The sequence below is a fragment of the Lichenostomus cassidix genome, chromosome 2 (assembly GCF_008360975.1).
Source record: "Lichenostomus cassidix isolate B80296 chromosome 2, HeHo_3.0, whole genome shotgun sequence".
NCBI classification, from domain to species: Eukaryota; Metazoa; Chordata; class Aves; order Passeriformes; family Meliphagidae; genus Lichenostomus; species Lichenostomus cassidix.
In genome coordinates, this window is record NC_139482.1 from 19408354 (window position 1) to 19429149 (window position 20796).

Sequence of the window (20796 nt, forward strand, 5' to 3'; positions counted from 1 at the left end):
CAGTATTATCTTTCACTTTGGCAACTATAGAAATCTTGTGATGCTTGAAACCAACCATAAGATATTCAGCTAACAAAAATTAGATTAAAATAAAAGCACTTTTAAGCTCATAAAGCATAAGTAGATCTATAATATTCATCCAGTGGAATGCCTTTATGAGAAAGAATACCAGCATTTAATAGGGAGCTAATCTGGAATGGCAGTTTCTCAAAGCTGCATTAGACTGAAATGTATTATTAAAATTATAACCTTTCATTACAAAAGGCTAACTAAATCATTAACTTAGTAAAAGGAAGAGATAGAAGATGAAAAACCACCATTAAATTAAAATCTGAACGGACACTATTTTTGTCCTACAGTACCACAGATTACTATGCAACAATATTAATTTTATTGGAAGCAATAGAAATCCTAAATCCATAGGAATTTCTTCTTCATAAAGCAATAAAAGCATGTGGAATTCACTTCTGCAAAGTCTTAAAGATAAATGCTGTGTCAGGATATGACGAGTATACGATACTTTTAAAAGTGAATAATACCACACATAATACTTTCTAATTTTAATTTCTTTTTGCAAACTTGGTAATGAGGTGTCCAGCTCTCAAGGTGCTGGCTGGGGTGAGTGATTTTCTGTAATTTACCTCTGCTTGGAGTGCCAAGGGAAACACAAAAATTAATTAAACGCAGAGCAAAATTATGACCATGCATTTAAGCCTCAAAAGATTCAGATGTTACTATGATACAGCAGTTTCTTCATGCAGGAAGTAATCCTTCATCCTTATGTGTACTGGTTTTAATGAATGTAACTTAATAATGAAAACAAATTTCCCTCATACTCAATCACTGCAGTACTTTTCACCATTGCCCATGCACATTTTGAACTGAGGTTTTTCTTGTCTGAGCCCTCTCAGCAGCACAAACTAGTGAACAGCCCTTGCAGACAAGAGGACAGCATTGGTCCAGTACAGCATCATTATGCAGGCAAAAGCTACTGGAGATTAACTTAGGTTCTTTATTTCTGGTGACAAGTTAGGTGTAAAGCATAAGACATTTTATAGTCTAATGTGGTTTCTTTTCTTTTAATCTGCATAAATAATTAAATTTTGGACAATTCAGGTCCCCCAGCATTAACTGTAGGGCGCACCAAAAGTACAGAGGGAGCAATTCCTGGCATGACACAGAGCCCTAGAGAGCAAGCAGGGCGTGGAAGGTGGAGGGGGAGGACGAGGCTGTGCGGGGAAGGGCTAGGCCTGGGGTACCTCTGAAGGAGGTTCAACCCACCCAGACACAACAGCTGCTGCCAAATGCAGGACAAGAGTCCAAGTCCAAGTCCCACTCCTTGCGGATTTCTTCCCATCTCACCATTCCAGTGGTGCAGCTGGCCTGGTCACAGGGTCCCTTCCCAACCCATCTCTGGACAAGCACCAGTAGACAACCAACTCTCCTTGACAGCTTACAGAGAAAACCAACTGTTTTTAAAGGCAATCAGCACAGAATGCCTCTTCTATTACATCTGAGGCTGCAACAACATTTTAATCTATTTTTCCATCCCTCAGCGCTACACACAGCCACAAGCAATGTAAGAACTCAGCTGAGCTAAGCCTCCTTTCAAGGCATTTCTGGAGATCCAGAAAAGTTCAGGAGCCTTTTTCTTCCTGATTTTTTCCCATGTATATGTACACCTGAACCTAAGTTGTGCAGTGAAGAAAAAAGCATAAACTTTAACAGAAAATTGCTAACACTATGTGTCTGGTTTATATAGAAACAGGGGAAACACTTGATGTAAAGTCTGAGATTACCACCTCATTTGAAGTGCAGATGGAATAGATGACTACACAAATTCACTTGATGCAACCAAACTGAGCTGTATTTTCTAGTACTTCTAAGTACTCACTGGAGAATGCTGATGGTTTTCTTCTGCCAGGACTCTGTGCCTGCTCATCTCTTCTTTTGTCACAAGAGAGAACAGAGCAATTCTTTCACACGATCATCAGACAGAAAGCATATTTCCTTCACTATATAGTCTGAATCAAAATTATCCCCTTTTTCTGTGTTTAATGCATATGAAGAATTATGATCATTAGCCAAGTCTCTTTCCTGTGTTTCCTTTGTCTCTGTCCACCTGTATTTCTATCTCTGTGTTAGGAATTTTTCTTGCTTCCCCAAAGCACCTGCACTAGCAGAATCATTGTGCATTATCAGTCATAACTACTGAGGGATTTTTTGATTGCTCTCAACCTTAAACTAACTTTTATTTTCTATAAATTTCCAGATAGGCCATTTTGAGACAAACCACAATGGAATATGACCAAAAGCTAGAAAACCTCATAAAATGAAGGAAACATTCAAAAGGGAGCAGCAGGCTACAGGGGAAGGCCTGCACAGGAAAGTTACCAAGTTATTTGCTTGGGATTGTCTTGCAAGGAGCAGAGAAGAAAAATGACTTTAGGTGATTGAAATGGTAAAAATTGAAAAATTTCAAAAACAAACTACAGGAAAAGAAAACCAGTGCAGCAGACACAAAGAACTTTTATTGACAGTTGCTATTACCTTGAAACATCTTTCCAGCTCTTTAGCATGTAACTGCTAACAAAATATTGTATCCCTGGCCTGTGCCGGGGAAGTAGTTTCAGCAAAAACCAGGAGACTGAGATGCAGTCACACCAATAAAGAGAAGCAACCCTTAGCTGTTGAATCACAATGAACCCTCATAGTGCCAGATTAGAAAAAAAACCACAAATATTTTATCTTTGAACAGTCAGTCACAGACAGTTAAACCCATAAATAAGCTATTTTTGCTATAGAAGAAAAGTACTTGTTCTCTGAACTTCACTAATTTGATTATAAGGAATTTGTGCCATTGTGTCTACAAGAATAGCATTTAAAAGAATATTCAATTCCTTATACACTGTTACCTTTAAATAATATTTGTAAAGCGCTTTGGCAATGTGAAGCATTATCAACATTGCAAAATAGTTACAGAGCAATTCACTTACTCCTCTGGATTTACTTACTTCTTTAACGTGAAGAAAATCTTTAGCCTCAAATGAGATGGCCATTCCTGGGACTGGAACATCATCTTCATGAGCTGCACTGTACCCAACATTTGTCCGAACTGCAAATGCAACGGGTTTTGACTGCAAAATAAAAGAAAAATGTAATGAAGATTTCCCTTGCAAACACATACATATGTACAAAAATATATACAGAAGACGATTTCTGTACGCCATGCTTTTAAAATTATAAAAATTCAAAAGAACTCTCAATGCATCCTTGCAAAACATAATGAAGAATCATGTTTACTAACATTAGTTAGTAATATCAGCACATTTCATAGAATACAGATTTTTAGTAGGTGATAGAACTCTGAATTAATCTGAGGTAAGTCAAATCAGTAATCACAATCCACATGGCAACTCATATAATATTGCCAACTTTCAGTTCTGCTGGAAGTTCTGTGTTTGGGGGCTGCCACAAGTAGGTTTTCAAGAGCTACAAAACCTAAGCTCCATGGACAGTGGGACGGCAAAAGGAATTGCAAGGGGAGCATGGCACTGCACCAACATTGCTCCTTCCACACTTTGCTTATCTGGGGACCCATGTGCTGGTCATCTCAGCATCAGTCTGAGGCTGACATTACTGTAGCCCTCACAGCCTCGGCCCCCAAGAACTGTTCAAGGAAATTACAGATTTGAAGAGATGCCAGCAGCTGCCAGTGACCCCTAAGCAAGTCATCTCACTGCACTCTGAGAGTGCAGCAATGTGCCTTGAGATCATCATGACATTACCAAATACCAGTCACAGAGAGATCTGTTCATTCCCCTAATTCTTTCCGTAACTTACACTGCTAGCTGACATCAGTGAGTCAGAGGACTTTCCCAAGTTCTGTTTTCAAGAAGCAGTTGCCAGGAGAGTCACACACAAGCCCCACACCTGCACAGCTTCTCTTTCCCAGAACCACCAGTGATAAGCACCTCTCTGCACAGGTATGGTAATAGAAGGTTCCATCCAGCTCAGCCCAGACTACAACTACCAAGGGCTTCTTCTTCTCAAAGCTACGGCTACAGTACAGGATAACAACATCTATTCCACTTTATTCTAGGTTAAACAACAGCTTGAGCTTGCTCTCCCCACAGAGATTATCACAGTACTCCTAGGACACAACACAGTCCTACCCCAGGCTGAACTTTGTCATAACCAGATAAACTGTTAGAAGGCCATCCAGAAATGATTATGTATTAATGATTACATTTCTGAAACTGGGCATTTATGAGAACAATCACCCAAAACTAAAATTTGGTGATTTATGCACATCAATGAAAAAATCTTGCAGTGTTGATAAAATGGGTATGTCCACTTCCTAACAGCTCAAACTCATATCCTAGTCATCTCCTCCATAATTTTCTCAGTGTTACTTCCACTGTTACCCTACACAAAAGACACCAAACTATTACAGAACCACTCATGCCACAAAAAAAGGAGTCACACAGGGCACTGGATTCAGTGATATTATGTATCTTCCTCAAAAATAAAAGATACCATAAATTTCTGGGTTTAAATATTCATACAAAACCTCAAAACTTTCCTGAACGTAAATTTTACAGACTAACAGAGTTGATGCTTTCTATGCTATTACTAATTTCAACACTGAAAATATAGATGTGAATAAGCATTGAATTGTCAATATCCCAAGCAATACCTACCATCAAACAGTAAATCATCAAGTAAATCCCTCACTGTTATTAAGAATGATCATTTTGTAAGGCATAGTAACCTGTTATTGTAGGAATAGATCTCAGAATGGGAATGGAAATATTAAGGAACAATCTGTGCCAAACACTGATAGGATGGATAATATGCTTGCTTATCCATTGTCACACTGCTATATCCTCTAGCAAATACAAAAATATTGCTCAACCATTGCGACTTACTCCTAAAAGTAACAGTGGAAAGTAACAGTAAAAGTAACAGCAAAAGACTTTAGGCGGACTGAAGACTTTAAAATCTCAGCAGCATTGCAACAAACAGACATCTCCAGCAAGTTAATGTCCTTGACATACTTCTTAGGAGTGATCTAAAATTTCCTGTTAGAAGATAACACCTGACTACCCAAGAAAAAGAATAAAATGAAAACTACTCCAGGACTATCTTAACTTGAAAGAAAACTAGCAGGTAAATGTTCTCTGTCATTTTCTGCCATCAAAAGATTAATGTAAAACTGAGTAGAAAAACAAAGCAGAACACTGAGCTACAGATATTCACAGAAATTGCATGTCCCAGTTTGGATACTTGTCACGCTGGTAGAAAGGGAGACTCAATTATCATGGGATTAGACTACAATAATTCATATAATTGAATATTTAAAACTAATTAATTTATAGAAGTAAAATGCTAGCCCTTTTACACAAATAAATAATTCTGAGGGTTTCATAGAACTGTCAGGAAGTTAACTACTTTTCTTGAACCACATTGTCTTGAACTAAAAAAGCCCAGTTGTTATGTAATTAGGGTCTTAGGTAAAAAAAAAAAAAAAGTTTGACACATGCATATGTATATTTGAAAATATATCTAGCATTCGCTTACATATCCTGCAGTTCTAAAATTAGACTGGGTAAAAACAGTTAAGCACTTGCTGTTCATTCTCTAAATCTCCATGAAAATGGGATGGCAGTTTTGCACTCAGTTAATCCACAGGCTGGACTACAGGGACAGATGCTCCCAGATGTTAAACAGTTTAAAATTCCATGTCTGTCCAGAGAAACAAAGTAGCCTGGTAAAGTTAATTTGTCTTCAAGACATTAAATTTCCATCTTGTTTTTCTTTTTTTTTTCTTCTGTAAAAGTACAACATTCAACAGGCTGAATAAACCCACAAGGAGAACAATCAGATCATGAACATTACCATCATCTGCACCACTAGGGCAGCAGGGAACACACTCTGGAGTGAGGTTCTTCATGAACCAGTTTCAGATTTTGATATAAACTCAGAATATAAATCAACAAAATCTTATTCACCAACTGTCAAACCAACTTTGTCTGTACCCTTTTGATAACAGACATAAATTAAAGTGAGTCTAGAGCGACCTTTCCCAACTTTCTCTTTTTCTATCGAGATCTCACCTCTTCCTTTACAAGTTATATTTACTTTACACACCTTCACACCAACCCTCATTACTAGGTCCACACTATTTCCAGTATTATTATACTCTATTACTTATATTTCCTTGTGTCGTGACTAACTCATATCGACTGTAAACATGAGTATTTGCACATTGTATCTGTCTCGGTCAATTTGTCAGTTTAAATAAGTTTGCGCCTGCTTGGTTGAATTTGTATTCAAGAAATACTTCACTCAATCGAAGAGCAAAATAATACAATCTGTTTCCTAGTAATGTACTTAAAACACGACAGGACCCTTTTTTTCCTATAACTAATTTCAGATTTTTAATGCTGTGCCATAAATCCAGTGGAGGCAGCCCCTGGGGATCCAAACCAAGAAGGCACATTTTCTGACATGGAATTTGCTCAGAGAACAGGTCATCTCCCTTATGGCCATTAATTTTCAGAATGTTGCTTGATAATCAAGGTATCTCTATTCCTTATCCACTACCATGATGTAAAAAAAACTGATGAAAGCATTATCCAAACCATTTTCATCTACACCTGGGCTTGATCTAGGATCTCTGATCTATCTAATTTCTTACTCTATTACATCATTCCCACATTAGAGGCACCTCTGTATTTACACCAGTGCAAATGAAATCAGAATGCACCTTTATGAAGGCAATGCCAGCTAAGACAAGAACTGACTCAGAAAACTATCACAGTTGCCATTTTGACAAAATGCTTGTCAAAGCTGGTGTCTGTGTTAAAGTTCAGAAAATGTGTCTCAAAGCAAGTTCATTTCCTTCCTATTTCTACATAAAACTACTCATCCTTCATCCTATCCACTTTGCACAGGTGCATGCAATCTTATCCTGAAAGCAAGGAATTGTTCTTCTCTTGGGTAATGAATATAATGGGTGTCTCTCAAATCACTAACAAGTTTGCACTCATGAAAATTTAAGAAGTCACACCATTTCTTTCATCAAGGAAAGGTGATTACTACTACTGAATGTTTCATTAGTAGTCTTGGTAGGGAGCAAATATGACAGATGATGACCTATGTTCAGCACTGCTATCACAGAGTAGCCCTGTAAATAGTATTTGTGCCATCAACAATATTAATACTCTACGAAGGACAAAGATCAATAGTACTGTGATGGCCTAATGACTGCTGTGTTAAAAACATCTCACTTTATTTTGCCCTGCTAATGACTGAGAGTCAAATATATAAAGCAGAAGCAGTTCAAAACCTCTGTGTTATACAGAATTACATTATTTTTGTTACTATTATAAAGAAATTTACAATGTTATGAAACCTATACTGTCAAAAAAGTGGCTTGAGAATGCAAATGCACAAAAATGCTACAAAAACTTTTCTATTTTACCTTTTTTACTTTGTACAATAATTTATACATCTGTTACACAAGAAAGAAAAATCAAACCCACCTGAGAACACAAACAGTTCACAGGAAATTTTTGTCCTAAATGCTGATTATGGCTGGAGCCTCATGACAGATAAGTAATTGTCCAGTCTTTAACAATAGCATCTTTCCCAGCAATCTCATTGCCAAGGAAGCAATGACAATTCATGGATGTTCCAACAGAAAATTAGAGCATACACAGCTGCTGTCACTAAAAGCAGCAATCAATAAATAATATAACTTCCCAGCAAAGATCAGGCTTTCTTTTACAGCCATAGGTGTGTGCATCAAACAAGCATGTAGGAAGCCAGAACCACATAATAGTTGAGGTAGGAAGAAGCCTCTGGTGTCTCCCACTGCAACCCCGCCCCAAAACAGGTCTGCTTGATCAGGCTGCTGAGGGCTGTGTCCCAGTGAGTCTTGAACACCTCCAAGGACAGAACAACATAGCCTCTCTGTGCATCTTCCTCCAGTATTTGACCACCATGGTAATGAACTATGGTTCTCTCATGCATCAATGAGTGAGGGACATGAAAATCCATAATGAACGACAAACACTTGGTTTTATAGTCCAGTATAAGCAAAATGAAGTGGTATTACAAATAGAATTTATTAACTTCCACTTTTAATTGTAAGTGGTCTAAAAAGAGGGTTTGTGGTGTATTCAACACTTCCAACAAACTGAAGGAGCTGAGAAGTACAGTGGGAGAACAAAACACAGTACAACTCTAGTTAATAAGCAGCAGCCTAAGTACAGTGGTATAATGACATCCAAATTCTTCTGAATTATAAAAGCTTTGGATAGCATGGAGCCCTTTAGAAGGATCTGGGAGAGAAGTAGTTAAACACAAAATTATGTGATCTGAGTACATTTTCCCATCTGTTTCCAAAATTAGGGCAACGTGAACTACGTCCAGCCATTACCAGTGCTTGCTCTGCTACCTTACAAAGGGTCGGCTCACCAAATTCTTCCTCAGGACATGTCACAACTGCTGCTCACTGGTGCCTGACATGAAGGAGCACCCTTCTGCAAGAGCAGCCAGCAAGGACTCATGCCCATCAATCAAGGCCCTGTGCCATCAGCCTCCCACTCAGACTCGACGCAGGCTGTAAGGGTTGCTGCATGGAAACTCAGCTATTAAGGCTTCAGTGTGGTTCTCCTTAGGATTGAGGCCCATTGGTGAAATTTTCTGAGGAAATCTTTGAAGCCTTGCAGTTTCTTGGAATCCAGCCTACAGCCATGCCTGCTCTCAATGTTGAAGAGAAGGAAAATTTAACACATCCAGCTGGTACAAAAGAGAGTCTGCCAGATCCATTTTTTCTTAACAATAGGTAGATTTTAGAGAATTTTTTTTGTCCTCTAGTAGTCTCTAGAGATACTTTTGTTACTATTTTAGCTCATCTTCACACACAGCTTGAAAGTCATGTTTCTTACTTCCTTTTGCGAAATCATATTTTAATAGTCACCGATGTCGGTTTACATTCAGCTCAGGAGGCAGCAAAGACTGAAATAGCTGTACTGACGCACACCAAGCTTTCTCATATGAGCAGGGTCTTTTTTTATTAGAGCATAATGCCAAAACTCAACAGTGGCCATGTGTTGTCTGCATGCAAGAGTGCCAGAAAGGTGGCTCTTCTGTACCACCCACTTGGGGAGTTAACAGGAACCGCTGGAAACATGCACAGCTGAAAAAGTCTGTTTGTGCTTACTGAAAACATGCTTATTCTGGCAGCAAAAGCCAACAGATGAAAACTGTCATTTGCAATAAAATACTGTGCTGGGATTTCAAGTTCTTTTTTCAATGTCACAATGAGGACATTTTATGCTTATGCTTATGAGACATCTTAAGCTTATGAGACAGCATTTTAGCAGATCTAAGTGTTTTGGCTAAACTGATTTTCACATAGAGAAAAGATCTGCAGTAACGTTTTCAGACTCTTCACAAACAAAAATTTTCCAGGAAAAGCAAAATTCTGTGACACAGCAAGCTAAACTAAACACTAAATAAATCAGCAATGCAATGGTTTGTTAAAGATGCAGATTCTAATACCAAAAGCTCTTGAAAAAAATGCTGCATCGCTGAAATAGTTTCTTAATTCAGTGTTATGCATGCAAGTTTTATTGCTTGGTCCAATATTCAAGTAATTCTGCATTTAATTTTTTCAATTGGATTGGAAAGTCTCTATGACTGCTAGAGCCAAAGGTTAACGTTTGTTAAAATGTTTCACATTTACATAATATTTTAAGAATGTTTTTCTAAGAAACTACGCTGAAAAATTCTTCCTTTATTCAAAACATACATTTTATAGCTGGACTGCTCTATTTCCAGGAATTATATAGCTCTATGTTCCAAGGATGATATTTTAGAGTCTGAAAAGCCAAATGTTCTATTAGCTTTTAACTCATATGCTGAACTAAAGCTGAGAAGTTGTGTGAGGACATGATAAACATTACAGCTGCCTCAATGCTCCTGCCCCTTTCCCATGATTACATTTTATGGCCATAGATTATGTTATCTTATGCCTCAGCTGGGTATCTATTGTTTATGTAGGTCTTGCACTATCTGAGATACTTCTCATTTTTAAATTAAAATGGAATCTGTACTGCAAATCTCCCTGACAGCCTAGATACAGATTACACAAACACTGAGCACATATATTCAAAGCTGTGGTAAATGAGTATTTGTTAAACTTGAAAGGTAAACATCCCAGACTCGGGAAAAGTGAAAAGGAAGCTACCTTTAACTTAGGGGAATGGTGGTATCTTTAACTTAGTCCTTGGTGTGTATATGGTTCAACCATTAACTTCACAGTAATATATCTTCTCCCATAGAAGTACAATATAGAATCATAGAAATACCCTGCTTGAGCACTCTTGCAGTTAAAAAACTCTTCCTGATGTCCAACCTGAACCTCCCCTGCGATTTCCTCTTGTCCTGTCACTGGCTGTCTGGGAGAAGAGCCCAACCTCCTTTCAGGTAGCTGTAGAGAGCCATACATACTGTCTCTTACTTGCATACAGGAGGATCTCTAATCACAACAAACCAAGAATGTCTGAGACAAAAGGAGATCTCCCTAGCAGCCAAGAACCCTCCAATGGATTCATTTTTGCCATCAAGTTCCCAGTTCAAAAGAAAAAAGCAAGTGGTCTCTACAGGATGATTTATCTCTTTTGAAATGGCAAGAATAACGTTTTGCCTCTCTTTATATGCCAAGCAGGGAACTAACGCACCAATCCCTAGACAGCAAAGGAGAAACAAAATAATCAGCAACTACTCGTTACGTATGATCAGACTATATGGTAAAGTCTATAGCATTATATATCTGCACAGGAAAGCTAATATAGTACAAAACACCTTACATCTGTCCTTTTCTACCTTTGGAGCATGTGACATTGTATACAGAGTCTGTAGGTTTTTCTATTTAATTACGTGTATATGTGCAATTTTCTATGTTTAATTAAAACAACAAAAAGATCACCCCAGCAGTATCTTTCTAGTGTCACACCGACATTTTCAAACACCATCAGTATGACTGAAATCTTTATATCTATTTCCAAAAACTCCTTGCAACTTCCAGCACAGAATTAACAGATTGCAAATGGTTTAATTGTCTGTAAGAGGCAGAGCACCAGAGCCGAGGCAAACTTTGACTCTGCTGCTCAAATATTTGCTGAAAGAAGTACAACTGCGAGACTTGGGAACTACAGCTTTTTAAAGCAAAGCCAATGAGAAATGTAGTTTTATCTAAAATTTTTCATTTTATTTTAAAAAACTGAAGTTTACATGAAGCTGAAACAAAACATATAAACTCTTGGGACAAATATCATAATTTTGGCAGAGTAACACATGTAAGTAGAATAAATTCTACATCAGCAACTTCATCTATTATAATTCTCCTGCATCTTGTACCTCCTGAATGTTGTAATCCTCCTTTCATGCTTTGGGCAAAAGGGCAATTCTTGAGTGCTAAGCTTGGCCACCACTGTGCCTGTGCACATCTGGGAGACCAGTGAGCACTAAGCCCTCCCCCTTCTCTTTCAAGGAAAGAGCTCCCACGAGATTTAGCACCAGCAGAGCTGGTTCACTGCAGTTCTCCTGCCCCAGCATAGGAGGAGTCATGGCCTTGCTCATTTGTTCTGGAGATCCCTTTCTGCCAGAAAAAAATCCTCCAAAGATTTAGAATTAAGCTAGAGCAGTATTAGGGCTTCTGTAACATAAGCCAGGAACAAGGAGGAACCATGCAGGGAAGAAGCCAAGAAAAGAACAGCTAAAAGCCAGGCTTTGGGCCATTCTGTGTCTGAGCATTGCCAAGAGCAGTCCATCATCAGCACCCAAAGATTCGTGGGAGCTCTTATCTCATTCCTGTCCAAAAATAGCCTCTCACAGTAAAAAGCTAAAAATGGAATTACTTCTCTTTAATATTTCCTAATATTCTTACTTACTTTTATATTTCCTAATATTCTTATTTACTTTTCCTTCGAAGAGACATCTCATTTGTATTCCTTGCTCAGAGCACAAGATAAAACATGTTTCCTGGTGGGTGTATGAGATGCAAGAGTGAAGTGCTGTGATGATGATATCCTTACAGAATATATTATGCAGCTGGTGCACAGCTAGTCATCTAGCCAGCAGATGAAACATTAGCTGGCAATAAACCTTACTCTTATTACAGCCGTAGAACTGCTAAGGTTTAATTCCAGGCTGGATGTAGCAAGAGTTATTATAAAAAACATGAAATAAAATTACACAGAATTGTAACAATTTTCTCTTTGTAAGAAAAGAGACATGGCCTCAAAATGCAAAGTGGCAGTAAGAATTCTAATTTGGGTTTCTAGACTTTTTTAATTTACTATAGTTTCTTTGGCTGAGTGGACTGAATTTGCTGTGGGTATGCAAGGATGTCATTCCTCAGGCTGAACCAAAGCTAGTGGAGCAGCCAATGCTCAGTCTGTTCAGAGAATCAACCCTGTATGGTACAGCTGCCTATAGACACAGAGCTGTTTTCTCCACAGACAACAGGTAGTACACATTTGAGTGTTTTACTCATCACTAGTTGCCATTTACACACTCAACACCACTCAGGGTTTTACATGCTTACACCTATTACAGCAGCAGGTGTTTTACTTGCTTTCATCTAAAATGAATCCTTTTCTGCACAATGAGAATAAAAAAATCTCAAAGTAATATAAACACAATATTAACTTTACACAGCTTTGTAATTTTTATATTACTTATAAGATAATGAAATATTATTTTAAATTTTCAAATATTCCCTGTAAAATAACGCTTATTTAATAGTGTTTGATATCATGATGGGTTTATAAAGATTGGTTTCACATGAAAAAATACAGATGGTGCACCTAATTATTCAGCCCCCAGTTAAAAACTGAACACAATTATCTGTTTAGCTATCAGTAAACGATTTAAATGAACCTTTTTTTGTCACTCTGCATTCTCAACAATATGATGACTAAATGGAGTAGAAGTCCACTGCATGACAAAAATCATGTCTAAACAAAACACAGTTGTGTGATAACTGCATAATCAGAATTAACATGAAGATGTTAACATTTCCTGTCTCTGGATATGAGAAAAAATATGTTGCCTAGCACAAGAAACATACAGGCCTCCTCTGAAATTCAGAATGCACTGTGAGACAGACCACTGAAACTCTCTGACTGAAGGATAAAATTGGGAAAAAAAGCAAAACAAACAAGCCAAGGAAGGGACATTAAAGAGACACATTATAAGTAATCAAGCCTGAAGAAGATGATAAGGGTTTCATTTAAATAATTACCAATTATATAGAGAGAGTTCATTGTTCTAATGGCATAATTAAACCATACAGACATTTTTGAAGAATGGAATCAAGCAGGGTAAGAGTAACACCTTTGAGTGTGCTGGAAACCACAAGCAGGAAAAACCAAATAAAAAGGGCTCTTCTAGTTTTGTTTCTAATCAATTGGTAGAGGCTGTTTAAAACAGAAAGTAGAAAGAAACTAGTGATCGGGATTTGGAAAAAGTCACCAACAATCAGGAAAGACTGGTAACAGGTGAATGAATACAATGGTCTTCATGAAAGCAATTTTAGTATATTTGCAGTACATTCTTAAATATAAGTGACTCAAATATAAGGAAAAAATTAGTTCAGGAAAGTGACAGGTCCTCACTGAAATAATGTTAAAGGCACAAGCACAAATTAACCTATATGAAAAAAAGATGGAAAGTTCATAACCTGAAACTTTGTAATACAATAGAGCCAACAAATAGGGGGAAATCAGCATAACATTATGTATTTCTAAACCCAAAGAATGACCTAAATGAAAAAATAGAGCACAATTTATCAGGAAAGCTGGAGATGGCGAGATATTAATCAACTCTGTATGAAAGAAACACTTAACTGACTCTTGGTTGTCCTAATGACAGGATTTATGAACTAGATTTCAATTAGAAATGCCTGTCAGACCGGTGAAAATCAGTACTCCATGGAAGATGACCAGGCAAGAATACAGCCCACAGGGCCCAAAACAATCAATTTTAGAGGGTCTGGGGCCTCACACAGCATGTGCTGCACTGTCTTGAGCACAGCACTTCAAGAAGGAAAAAGAGTCAGAGCTCGGACAGGAGCAGCAACAACAACGGGAGGTATAGAAAACAGCAGGGAGAATAAAGAAAACTACTTATTTTCTAATTGTCAAATGTTTCCAGAAAAGCTACGTAAATACCTATAAGGTGTGTAGAAGAACAGACTTCTTGGGAACGCCCTGAAATCCCTTTAAATCTTAATTTTATTTTACCATCTGAATGTTTTCACATTTACAAAGGTTTAGTTTAAAAACCAAAATACGTCAAATCTTACAAACTTTTTTAATTTAACACTTTATCTCCAGCCTTTGCCAGCTATTATGTCAAAAGTGTGATCATTTAATACTACTTAAATAGGAAGGAAGGAAGGAAGGAAGGAAGGCAGGAAGTAAGGAAGGAAGGAAGGGAGGGAGGGAGGGAGTAGCAACCACAGGGCAATGGACTGCAGAACTTAATATTCACAAAACAGTCAAACTCTGTCTTGATTTTACTTCCACTTGGTCAAATGCATGCTGTACATCATGGAGTCAAGAGCACAACAAATCTCCTCTCTTGCACATCTCATAATATTGTTTTCTATAAACTGTGGCATTTCTAATGAACTATTTTTTTACCTATCTTTTGTCCCCAAAGCAAGCAAGCTCCATATCCATATATTTTGGGTTAGTGAATTACCCTTTTCTGGTACTCTATGAACCTCTCCTGTTTCCATTAATATGGCATCTAAGTGCTACATATATAAAAAAAAAAAAATCATACAAGCCTTTGTAGTCATCTCACAGTGATGATATTTAGGAACAGGGAGAAGCATAGAAAAAAAAAAAGACTATATCGAGAGTGAAAGAAGATTTTTTTTTTGTTTTGATCCTGAAAGAGGCAAGGTGGTATTTATTCCAACTGAACAAGTTACTAAGATGTTGGGCAGAATACAAGTCCTAAAGACTACTCAGAACAGAAGCCACCTGTAGTAGGTCAGATCAGGAAGCAACTTACTAAGACAGAGGTAGTGAAGAAAGTGGCCCATAAAGCCCTCCTAGATCACTCACACTAAGGGGGCTGCCTGTGTTTGTAGGGAACAGACCTAGCCAACTGCAATGGCGGTAGGTGTATCTGTGAGCAGAAAGACCACAAAAAGACAGGAACAAATTGGGAATTAAGTTGGGAAATGGAAGCTCAGAGGAGCCAGAAAAACAGTGAAACTTCATGGATTGCTGAGCCCAAAGTACATTACCAAGAAGTCAACATGACTATTCAGACTTGCCTGCAGAGTCAACCCTCAAAAACTAAGACACATAAAGAAAAGCATCAGGTATCAGCTTCTTCTAGGCTGGTCCCAGTCCTAAAGCCACGAGGCAGTGCAGTGGCTGCAACACCCACACTCTTAGGAAACAGGCAGGGAAACCCCAAGAGAGGGGACAAAAGGTGGCACTGTAGAGAGCACTTTGTGCAGGATTACCTGCTGCAGGGAAGCTAACACAGAGGGTCAGGTAATGATGACTTGGCCTCCATGGGCCAGACAGAGAAGTGTTAGAATTCACTCATGCAAAGCTTTTTATACCTGTCAGAAATGTGACATTTAAAACACTCTGAAGACTGAAGAAAACTGTCGCAGATGAAAAATAAATAAAAAGGCAAAGAAGAGAGAAGGAGCGAGACAGCTTAAGCTGTGAAAGAGTGTGTTAGGAGAGAAATTGGTGGGATGCTGTCCTGTCACTTGTCTTTGCGCAGCAGCTGACTGAGTTTGCTGGGCCACCGAAGCAGCCCCAACACATGAGCTGGTACTGCCCTGCAGCTCAGCACTGCTCAGGGAGAAAATCAGTACAAGGAGATAGTGGTACATTTGGCCTTTAGCTTTACTTCTGAAATGATTACTACTACACAGCTCTCCCCAGCTGGCAAAACCACCAGCAAAGCAAGGACAGAGGCTGTTGCTCAAAATCTATTTTAAAATTCATGCCTTCTTTTTCATCTGTACTTCTCCCCATCACCTTCAACTGTTGTGCCAAGCAACAAAGGAAGGCCACACACATATCCGAAGTGCAAAACTGTTCATGCTCTATGTCACTTGGCAGACCTTCTTGCTAAAATATGTATGTGATAGACCCAGGGGCTACAATGAGGAAGAAAAATCTGGGAAACCACCAGAATCTTAAAAAACTCAGCGTCACAATGAAATGCAGCTACCAAAGTAGCTGAGGCATTTTGATGGAGTATCGTCTAGCCTTAGTTAGACATTTTTGTCATGTCTCCATCCTCCCTGGCCACAGCACTGCAGCCAGGGGGCATCAAAAGAACCCTGGCAAACACAGCTCTGGGTAGTAGGTTTGGCCCTGGCTACACTGCTAGGACAGAAGCAGTGAGCTGTTGCTCAGGCAGTGACTCTGACACTCTGTGTATTGATTTGGGTGGTTTTGTTCCATAAAAATTAAAATAATAATAATTGGGGCGGGGGGGAGTTGAGGGAAAAGAAATTCCAGTATAAATTCTGTTTCTTCCAGCTGTTTGCAATTTTGTGGTTGGAGGTACAAAACAAACACCAACAAACTCTTCTCAGCAGTTAAAATTGTAAATTCATTCCTTTTATTTCTCCTCATTTTATGCAACAATTCAAAGGCAAAAGTTATAAACAGAGTTTAAGTTGGAAGTATTCCCCCTTTCTTACAATCCAGCTCAGTATATTGTGTTCTGGCCACGTAACACAATGTTCTCATAAATCCCCCAACACTCAAACCCTTCTAACCCCAGTGTTACTTGCTCACAGTTTTTCTTATTTTTTTTTCATTTGTTGCACAGGATCAAATTGGCCATTTCTGATTTCAAGAAGAATAAGAGGGTGTTTGGTTTACAAGGGTCTTTGCATTGAGACTGTACTTTTCTTTGCTCTGACCTTACAGAACCACTGGAACCATGGGAAAGCAGTAAACCAAAAGAAGGAAGTGTGAGACTTATACACTGAGTGCCCAAGACTGTGCTCTGATGCTCATCCAAGCAGCCATCCCACACACCACAACCTCTGCACTCAGTAAGTTTTCAGTCTTTTACACACATTTGATAGGAGGGAGTAGAAGTATAAATATATAGCAAGTAGTTTTAAATTTTGTGATGACAGGTGAGCAGGTAAAAGCAAAAAATGTGTAAACAGTGTAACCAAAACACAAATGTCACCACACTTTGCAATCAACCAAAAGGCAAAGTCACACAAAACCAGCATTTAATAGTAGCACTGGGAAACTTGGTGGTAGTCTGGTAACATAACAGCTACAACAAAGAGGAATTCAGTGTGAAAAAAGATCTGGGGTCTACAAACCACATTTCTTATCCTAAATATCAAATCCAGTTAAACACTAAACTTTACAGCAGGTAACATAAAGACATTCTGTGAAAAAGCTGTGTTCTTTCAAGCCACCTACGAGAGTGTTTTTCTGCCCTGTTTCAAGCAGTGAAGAGCACACTGCCTTTCACTGGCTTAGTACATTATACCAGATTGGAAGCGTTAACATCAACACTAACCAATGAATTCCTCGGGAAGCAGAAGCCATGGCTGACCCAGTAACCCTTGAGAGGCTTAGGAAAAGCTTAGAGCTTTTAAAAGCATAGCAGAGACAAGCGCCCAGAAGATCCTTTATCATAAATACTGTGTCTTCTTTGGAAAGAGAAAATCCTACCACCCCAGTGAAAAGACCTTAGAAGACGCATCTTTCTTCTCTGGGAGGGATATTTAGTCAGACTGCTGAGAGAAGCACCATCCCATGGGATGCAGGAGGTCAGGGACAGAGGGAGGGGACTTTAAATCCTGGGAAAATGCCTCATGAGGTCAGGACATTACTGCTGATCCAGCCAAGAAAAGGGATGCAACTGTTCCCAGAAGGAAAAGGGAAGAAGCAAACAACGTGAAACCTTTAACCTTTTTGTTCACCATATCAAAGTGGTCAACCAAAGGGTAATGGTAGCTGACTAGCTTTCACTTCCCATAACCTCACAAACCATTAGACTCCCTGGCCTTGTCAGTTCTCTCCCATCAGCATTTCATGAACTGCTTCAAGTATTGTAAAGATTTTACCTTTCCTTTTTTTGCATTTTTTTTTCAAATTAGAAATGAACTTGTTTATTAGATCACAGTGGTATAAATCTGTTGCATTTTTTTCCCCATCTTCATCTTACACATAAATAACCAGTTAAATGAAATCCAAGATATCAATGTCTTTAAAGAAAAAAAATCAGCTCATTATTGAAAAAAACTTGTACCCAGTGCCAAGAATATAAAAAGGCCAAAAGACCAGGAAAGTGAACTCCCATGTTAAGCCAGACCTAGCAGTTCTGTAAATGGGCAATGCAAAGGACTAAAATTGTCTAAGGCTTAGAAATTGCTACCCTTGCTTTTACATATGGAAGAAAAGAGAACATTCACAAGTAATTCAAGTCCTTGAGGTACAGGATAAAGGGTATATTTTGAACACACATTATTACAATATTTTAACATTATAGTATCCAATTTTTTTTTAACATGTTCTGCAAAAGACGTGTCACCTTTACAGGCAACTTACATACAGCCAGAACACAGAAATGAAGACAGCAATGAAGACAAGCCAGTTTAGATCTGCCACTCCTGTAAACTTCACTTGTTCTTGTGCTTCAGAAGAGCACCCTTCAACCAGAATATCTTCCCCCTTCCCACCAGGACACCCAGGATCTCTCTAACTTTTTTAACTACAGGCATTCTTGTGGCCCTCACAGACCATTTTGCAGATTAGAGAAGTTACCAACAGGCTCCTGGATTTCACTGTCCTGACCACATTCCTCCAGCCTAGGGCAAAGCTGTAGCCAAAACCTCTGTTGCTCCCCTTGCTAAAAGGCTGTACAGGGAAAGGACACAATCCCTCTCCACTGTCCAGTCCAGCTTCAACCTTTCCAGTCTGGCTGCTCTCTCAGGCAGTCCTGTTCCTCAGAAAGCTCACTGACCACCCTAGTGCTCTCACTGATTGTTGCTCTCCATTTAGTATCATATCACTGCTCCCTCCTGTATCTCTGGCTTCAGAGAAGATGGAAATTTACAGCATTTTTTAAGCTAATATTTTGTGGTTGTAGTGTTGGGACACCCTGCCAATATTACACAACCCCAGAGAACTCAATTAGCTCACTTAACTCAGAAGTTAATGTGATTCCCTGGTAAGGTAAAGTGAGCAGGATCAGTCTTGGTTTTACACTACCCTTTCAGCAAGGTAATACCTGACGAAACCTTCTTCTTAAAATATATTGAAGCACATTCATTTTCCACATTCATGTCCAAGGAAGACGAAACAGCACAGCACACGACGACAACAAATCACTTAAGTGTAAAACACAAGTAAGAAATACAAAAGAAACTGAGGAATTTTTGTATTTGTATTTGTGTTGACCAAAACCCAGGGTATTGAATCCTTATTGAACAGAACGGAGTTCATTAATAGTGAAATGGCAAAGTGAGGAAGGAGGAAGCACAGCTCCCTCTCAAAGGGACAGGGTGGCTGTCGGCTGGTGCTGCTCTGCCAGTGTGTCCCCAGGGCAACTGCTCCTGGAGGCTGTGCCTGCTCGGCCTCCTGAGAGCCTAATGCCCCTGCTCAGGCACAAAACTCTGCTTCTCACCCTCCTGTATAATTCAGCTAAGATACAAAATTGAACACGTAGTATGTGCATTATTGAATTATTCAAGAAAATACTATGCAGAATCTTAATCAACAAGACAGTTTAGGGTTAAGACCAAGCAGATATTTCCATTAAAACTGTTAGGAGAAATGCTGCTTCCCAAACTTGGTTATGGAATGGGAAAGGCTGCTGCTGAAAACAAGCTGAGGGAAAGCAATTCACTATCTACTGACTGTGTAAGCAGTCCATGAATGACAGATCTCCAACCTTTCTGCCCTGCCTTTTGACCAATTTTCTATTCAAAATTTTCTCTTTCTAACATAAAAAGGTGAAATTGTGCTACAGGGTCTAAATTTTTATTTCATTTATTTGTTCCAAATTGTAACTAAGCTGTACTGATCGAAAGTTGCAGACTTGTCGCCCCCAATGATGCTTAAAAACTGATTTGGACTAGAAAGTCATAAGTTTGAATCAAAATAGTAACAAATTACTTTTAGAAAAGTGTAAAAATAGTTTTACCTAAGTTACATAAGAATAAATAATAACAATCACTTTCCAGAAATTATTCTATTTCAGAGAAAGTTAATATTCTTAGTCTTTTGCCGTAGTTTTAAACAAACCTATAAGGAGTCAGATGCTTAATTTTGCCCCTGAGATATCCTGGCAGACAAATTCTATACCCATCAGAAAGTTCCATGACAACTGGAAGCACAATTCATTAACATACAATATTCTATAAGGTAAAAATCAATAGTGAAGTATTCTCGAAGGTACTTTCATGACAGGAGAACATAAACAATTAATTGACTGTTTTTCAAGTGTGATAAACTAGCTCCTTCGAAATAATACTTCCAACTAATTTAAAATAAAAACATGTTTTATAAAGCTGTGATAACCAAATGAGAGTGCTCAAAACAGAAAAAGCCTCTTTTTTTCATTGCATTAATCCACCAGTAACAATTTTGCATTTAATACAAGATTCTTGAATTTCAATTAGCTATCCAAGTATATGACTATATGATCAATTCCCATTTAGCAGGGTTACCAGCCTCCATTCAATGC

General features: G+C 38.5%; 1 protein-coding gene across 8 annotated transcripts in view; it reads right to left on the reverse strand.

Annotated features, from left to right (window-relative positions):
• CACNB2 (calcium voltage-gated channel auxiliary subunit beta 2) overlaps positions 1–20796 on the reverse strand; it is a 245624-nt gene that overhangs the window by 42361 nt on the left and 182467 nt on the right. For all 8 annotated transcript variants that reach the window (XM_085050571.1, XM_085050572.1, XM_085050568.1 and 5 more), the window contains one exon: positions 3015–3137. In XM_085050571.1, the coding sequence (XP_084906697.1) occupies positions 3015–3137 (123 nt within the window). The remainder of the gene's footprint in view (positions 1–3014; positions 3138–20796) is intronic.